At 41.0% G+C, this 6,814-nt stretch overlaps 1 protein-coding gene across 1 annotated transcript; it reads right to left on the bottom strand.

Moving 5' to 3' along the window:
* Positions 1-675: 675 nt before the first annotated feature.
* Positions 676-6,063, bottom strand: cysltr1 (cysteinyl leukotriene receptor 1). The gene is made up of 2 exons (XM_076292072.1): positions 5,941-6,063; positions 676-3,879 (listed from the first exon to the last, which is right to left on the bottom strand). The coding sequence occupies exons 1-2, from the start codon at positions 5,983-5,985 to the stop codon at positions 2,854-2,856; spliced, it is 1,071 nt and encodes a 356-aa protein (XP_076148187.1). The 5' UTR covers positions 5,986-6,063; the 3' UTR covers positions 676-2,853.
* Positions 6,064-6,814: the final 751 nt, after the last annotated feature.

Genomic DNA, 6,814 nt, shown 5'->3' with positions numbered 1-6,814 from the left:
ATGAGCGATATTAGACTAAACCACTTGCATTTTTGCATGTGAAAAATTAGACATGGAGCCTACTGTAGGCTATATCGAGTCTATTTGATGGAGAATATGTGAAGTTTGAACCATTCAGATGGGCAAAAGGTGAAGCAAATAGGCAGACATTATTATAGTAGGCCTAAGGCTAATGAATAACTTGAGACAACAGGTGCTCCTAAACTGACAGCATGATGCTGCTTCTGTCTTAACAATAAAAAATAAAAACTTTCTAAATAGCCTCATCTGGAGTATCCCTACAGAGCACAGTTTAACATGTAAGCTAATAATAATAATAATAATAATAATAATAATAATATGTATATATCACTTTTCAAGCATTGAGCACAAAGTGCTTACAGACAAACATGAAGAGCATTTTTTTCAAGTGCTTTACACACAAGACACAAACAAACAAATAACAAAAATGCCTAACGGAGCGGCGTAATCGCCAGCATACCCGTGAACACGTGCAACATCACGTGAAACATACAACATGTGCAACGTCATGTGAACACTGTTCCGACATCATTAGCTTAATGGTTTAGACAAACCAGAATCTGCATAGCCTAGGGTGCAGATTAAACATTTGAAATCAACTTTGCACATGCAAACGTAGGCCTATCTATATTGAATTAAATAATGTCTGAAATATTTGTCTCAAACACGTTTATTTATGGTTTGGTCCAACAAAGACAATCTTAACATGGGCTCTAAAAGGCTCCTGGGCTGGTCTGTATAAAGTGTCAAAGACTGCTGTTACTAGCAGTGCATATGAATATGTAAACCATTATCTGAGTAGGCTATTACGATAGAAGATCTAAATTTGTTGTCAGCTTTTAAGAGGAAGCTATCAATGCACACAAAATAAGTAGGCTAATGTATCAAGGCTAAGGCATAGGCCAGACTGTTTAAGTTCTGAAAATGGGCTGGATATAGGCCAGCCATCTTCAAAAATGACTGATACAGATTTTGTCATTTCACAATGAATGGTACAGATTTTGTCTTTGCTTTGCTTTGAACAATGTACAAAACAAAATGTCAAAAAGAAAGAAAAGTCAAAAAGATAGCAAACTCAAAAAGTTAGCTAACACCCAAATTATCTTATTGTAATGAAAATACACCCCCCCCCCTTTTTTTTCAGGAAAGAGCAATGGCCCCTCAAAATGTCATGCTTGTTCTGTCGTGTTGACAGAGATGTGTTTCCCTTTTCACACATATGCACATGGATGCACTATCTCTCTCTCTGAAGTCAATTCAGTTTAATATTTATAAATTACTACAATTATAGGTTATGAAATAGTTTTCTAAAACATATCAGAAAATGGTGAAACGGTGCCGCCCAAGATGACTTCCTTTTCTTTTGGCTACAAAGAGACATTCACATTCAGAGGAACAAATTCACCAGATCACTGCAGACATCATCAAACTAGACTGCAGAAAGATAACAGCAAATCTTTAGCAATTAGTTTAATATTGATTTGTCAATGAATCAATCAATCGTTCCAGCTTTAGATGACAGTGAGTTCGATTAGGAAACAATATGTTTGAAGGCTCACAAGCTCTCAATAGTTAACATGCTGTTATGCATGGCCAGGGCACTTACAGATGTTATGTAGTCGGTATAAAAACATAAAAAAACAGGATGTGACTTCTGACAGTGGCCAGTACAGAGCTTAACCCATGCAGGAAGCCATTATTTATCACAATCTATTTTCAAATCTTAAACGGCACAGCCCACACATGAAGTCCAGCATTAAATGCTGGAAAACTTATACGTCAGCAGATGGCGTAAGGCTACCATGTGCATGATGTGAAGATTGGCTTCAGGTTGCCTGCGTAATTTCCTTCTGTGTATTGACCCTGGAGAATGACTACATCTTAAACACCCCGCACTCAAACAAGCACTTAGTATGATTTAGCTGCACATTACTCACAAATGGACCACAGCATGGCTAGACAATGGATTGCACTGGTTACAGTATATACACTGGAGTGGTTATTAGAAAAACGTAGTCACGTAATACATTTAATGGATCGCCTTTTTTATCTCCTATATCAGTTTATTTTATGTACATATATTAATAAAAGATTACTATATACTTTATGCAAGGGTGTGGCTGTCATATACAGTAATGCATAAACAAAATCTTGTTCAATTACACAACCAGACAGTATTGGAGAAACATACATTCACAGACTACACAATTATGTCATGTTTAAATATGACAGATTACAGCACACTTGTTGAACAGACCTTTATAATAAACTCAGTTGCTGATATGATGCGTAAAAGCAATCAGCAGTTTGCACTGACCATTGCATTTATTTCTTACAGGCAAGAATATGGCTTATTTAAGAGAAGCCTCAATAAAAGGGGAGGGGATCCCCTTTCTCCCTCTTCCTCTTTTTACAATGACTTGCATGACCCCATCCCTACTTCATCTTTTTAAATAACTTCTTCACCCAAGTGGTTACAGTGCAACAGACAGATATCCTTCAGTGGTCTGAGAAGCCTTATCTTAAGCTTCTCCTTCTGCTTTCTTTCAGAGGTTTTCCCTGGAGCTGTTGCCTTTCAGTAGTTACACTGACCTGTCATAATGACCCTTTCTCACGCTTCATATTTTCTGAGACAGATAATACTTAGTTAGTTTGATATCATTCTCATCCACTCTTCCTCTCTCTCTCTCTTTCTCCCTCTCTCTCTCTCTCTCATCTCACTCTTCCTCTCTCTCTCTCTTTCTCAATCATTCTCTTCTCACTGTCTCGCTTTCTATGCTGCCGCTGTGGCATCTTACAGTTTTACGCAACTTTGCTGGGCCCATTGCAAGCCTACTGGTCGCCCTCCTCCAATGGCTGGAGGACATTGGACGGAGTAGCCTTTCGCGTGCCACTGCTGATGCCGGATGGCCTGCGGAAGGTGGAGAGGCGGCGGCGGAAGTTCTCCCCGGAGAAGAAGTAGAGCAGCGGGTCGAAGCAAGAGTTGGAGGCGGCCAGGCAGAGGGTGACGACCACGGACTTCTGCATGGTGATGACCTCTTCGCAGGTGGTGTCGTTGCGGCTCATGAAGTGCAGGTGCACCGTGCGTTGGATGTGGTACGGCATGAAGCTGACCAGGAACGTCACCGTGACGATGATTATCATGCGGATGGCCTTGATGCGCGTGGCGCGTTGCTTCTGCTGCGAGCCGTTGGCGCGGGCCAGCAGTGCCCGCGTGATCCCTGCGTAACACAGCATGATCACCAGGAAGGGTATTATGAAGCCCACCACCAGGGAGAAGTAGTTGAGACCCATCAGCTTGCCCAGGCCCTTGCTGCTCTTGCCCTGGGGCGGTTCAAAGCACTTGGTCTTGTTGGTCTTCGTGTCCAAATACGCACCCTGCATGAGGAATGGCGAGCTGGTGGCGCAGATGAACACCCAGATGCAGATGCAGACGACACGCGCCTTGCGCTCCGTCACCAGTTTGAGGTTCTGCACGGGGAAGACGATGGCCAGGAAACGCGTGAAGCTCATGGCTGTCATGAAGAAGATGCTGCAGTAGAGGTTGACATAGAGCGTGTAGGAACTGATGCGGCACAGGAAGTCGCCATAGTTCCACTGGCCCTTGTTGACATAGTAGGCGACGCGCAGTGGCAGCACGCTCACGCACAGTATGTCCGACACGGCCAGGTTCAGCATGTAGATGTGGAAGGCCGAGCGTTGGCGGAACGTCCGCAGGAGGACGAGTAGGGCAAAGCCGTTCCCCACCAGGCCAAAAACAGTGATGATTGAGTAGGCAGTGGAATACACTTGGTTGCGGAAGTCATCAATGGATGGACATGATGTTTTGTTCAAGGACGTGTCATTTTCCAGGGCCATCTTAAGGACAGAGAATGATAATAAGTGATGATTAGGGACACTATCATGACAACACAAATTGCATTAAAGGTACAGTGCTCAATCCTCACAAAAGGTTTGATTTGAAAGGCAGTGAAATAGACCAGATTCCTCTGGAATAGATTTTGTCTCAGTCTGAGCCTTTTTGTTTTCCATTGAGAGAGCCAAGACTGTTCAGGTACATCAGATCACAGTAAGGGGACCACTAGCAGAAATTCACTCAATTTGACTAAATAGGTCATGGATGATAATCCATGTCTTATAAGCATAAATTTAGCATTTAGCTGCACACATTTTTCTAAGACAGGCATGTCCAAAGTCCGTCCCGGGGGCCAATCACGGCCCGCCGTCAGATTTCATACGGCTCGCAGCTTTGGTTTTATAATGTATTATATAGGCTATGGCCCCGTGAACGTTGCCTTGTTTAAGGAATTCAATGTAAAGAGACACTACCAGACAAAACATGCTACCGCATACAACAAGTTTACAGGGAGTCAGTGATTTTTATCAACTTCATGGAAGTTCAAGGTATTACATACAGTTTCACGTATTAGAAGGGTTGGTTTGACTTTTTAAACTTCTGAGCATGAGCTGATGAAGACATTTTGTCGCAACGCGTAAGCCCGTTTAAATTAAAGGATTTTTAACTATATAAAGCAGTGTGCCTTTGAAGTTTTTTGGTTAGACTTACACCCTTGTGGCTACAAAGTTTATGAAGTCAAACCAACCTTTCTAATACGTGAAGCATCCCCTTGATACCAAAGAGCACCAGCTTTTGGGACACACATCAGTGACGAAGCACTTCTGGCCGCCAACCTTTTTTGTTATTTGAGTATTTCTTCCATACAGTTTGTTCTATGTTATCTGACTCCAGATGTTGAAAAAAAGGTATAATTGTTTTTTTTGTAATTGATATAGAACAGTGCATTTGTATGTAGCTTTAATTGTAAAAAAAGAGGACCCAGGCATCTTCTCATTATCAAATCTGACCCTCGTTAAAAAAAAGGACACCCCTGTTCTAAGATAACAGATGATATGAAAAATATCTTAGCAGAATATCTGTTCATGGCTAAATTTACCACATGCACTCACTCTCAGGCAGCCCCTTATGGAAGAAGCAGAAAATCACACATTTCCCTGACATTTTTTGGACATAGATAGATATTTTATTGATCCCCAAGGGGAAATTCAAGAAAATTGACATTTGAAAATCTTCCCATTTTAATATCTTAAAAAGACTGCAAGGATATGAAGACAGAACTTGTTGCTAGCTGTCATTGTTGTGCAAATAGAGCACACAGCAGAACTTTGACAAGAGATTATTGTAGAAGATTACATGCCACTAAATATCCGATTCGAGCGAACAAGGCTGACAAAATACATTGTTTTATCATGGGTAGGCTAATTAAATTAAACAACTTAGGCTATAGAGTTATTAGGAACACCCTAGATTTTTACACTGTCCATTAGACTACACTTGTTAGGTCTCCTTTGATGTAGGTGCGTATAGCATGAACTAAAACAAAACGTACTACAATTACTTTCATCATAGAAACAAATTGCAAATGTACAGTTGATCACTGCAAATATGCAAAGTTAAACAGCTGACAGCATACAAGGTAAAGTAGAAGTTGTCAATGTAAAGAAGTTCAAAGTGATGATGAGTATCTCTCTTTATCTGTTGTCTTAAACTAATTTGGAAATTTTATAGTTTCAGTTGTTGGCGTCTATCTAGAAGTGTGAAATTGCAAGCCCAGGCAAGCCTAACGTATGGTGGTCTAAGCCGAATTATGTGTAATTATGCAGATTTCCGATGAAGTTCTCAGAACTGGTTGAGGTTGCCATACTTCCTGAATAAATATTTAAGCATAATATAATACAAATATTACAGCATAATATACGAGACTAATTTAATTTAGACTAACACGCGTTTAAGATCAGGCATCCAAACTTTGCAGCAACTTTCCAAATCGCAATTTACAAACGTCTCTGCAGGGTGGCACTAACGCGTTTAATTTTGATCTGGTTCCATGGAGTTCTTACCCCGGTAGGGAAGATGGTGTATCCAAAGCTTGTTTCGGGCATCATCGGCGCGGACGGTAAATTCTCCAAGAGATTCGTTTTGTGTGTGAAGGAGCTTTGACAGTGTCCATCTGAGCATAGCGTTCTCTAGCCTAAACAAACACAGCGTTATTGTGACGCCCACATCCTTAACAGGCTATCGAGGTTTCTGTACGCATGACCAAATGCAAATTGACATGCACTTTATGAGACAGTAAACTTATGTTTTTTTTTTTTATGTTGAAGCAGTTTGCTAGGAACTTGTGCATATCGAAAAAGCACTTAGCCTCAATTAGTCTGTGACATCTTTCTGTAATCATAGCAAGCATCAATAGGAAGAAAGCCATTTAGGATAGGCTACTTAAATGCAGAGAATTGTCCTTAGGGACTGTTCGTTATTTGTAAAAGGTGCCACCGGAGGGATTTTGAGTGCTTCAATCAAAAGTTGCATGACCCTCCATTGCCTGCAAGAAATTTCTCAATGACCCCCCAACAGCGTTTCCAAAGAAGACATGACCCTCTCCTGCCAATTGTCGTGTTTTCCGCCCGCGCTCCAGAGCGCTAGGACAACTCACTGACATTACCTGACATTCTTAAATCAACCTCTGCTTTCTGATCTTACACATCACACTCCACCAAGATGGTGGCCATTTCAGATTTAGGCCTACTCACTAACATTGTTGTGGAAACACAATAAGCATGGAAACTAAATGCACACTTCCTGCATAATTGCATTAGCCTACTTGAAATAAGTTACTCTAATAAATAGTATTCACATGAAATAAAACAATAAAACATTGAGACCATTCAACAAGGCACACTGGGTAATAACAAATTGAACACATGAACTGGTTGC

The sequence above is a fragment of the Alosa pseudoharengus genome, unplaced genomic scaffold (assembly GCF_046254945.1).
Source record: "Alosa pseudoharengus isolate Yale_2024_CS ecotype anadromous, Long Island Sound unplaced genomic scaffold, YU_APseudo_1.1 YU_APseudo_1.1_scf_19, whole genome shotgun sequence".
Taxonomy (NCBI): Eukaryota; Metazoa; Chordata; class Actinopteri; order Clupeiformes; family Clupeidae; genus Alosa; species Alosa pseudoharengus.
The sequence above is the reverse complement of the archived record's forward strand: the minus strand, read 5'-3'. Positions and strand labels throughout refer to the sequence as shown.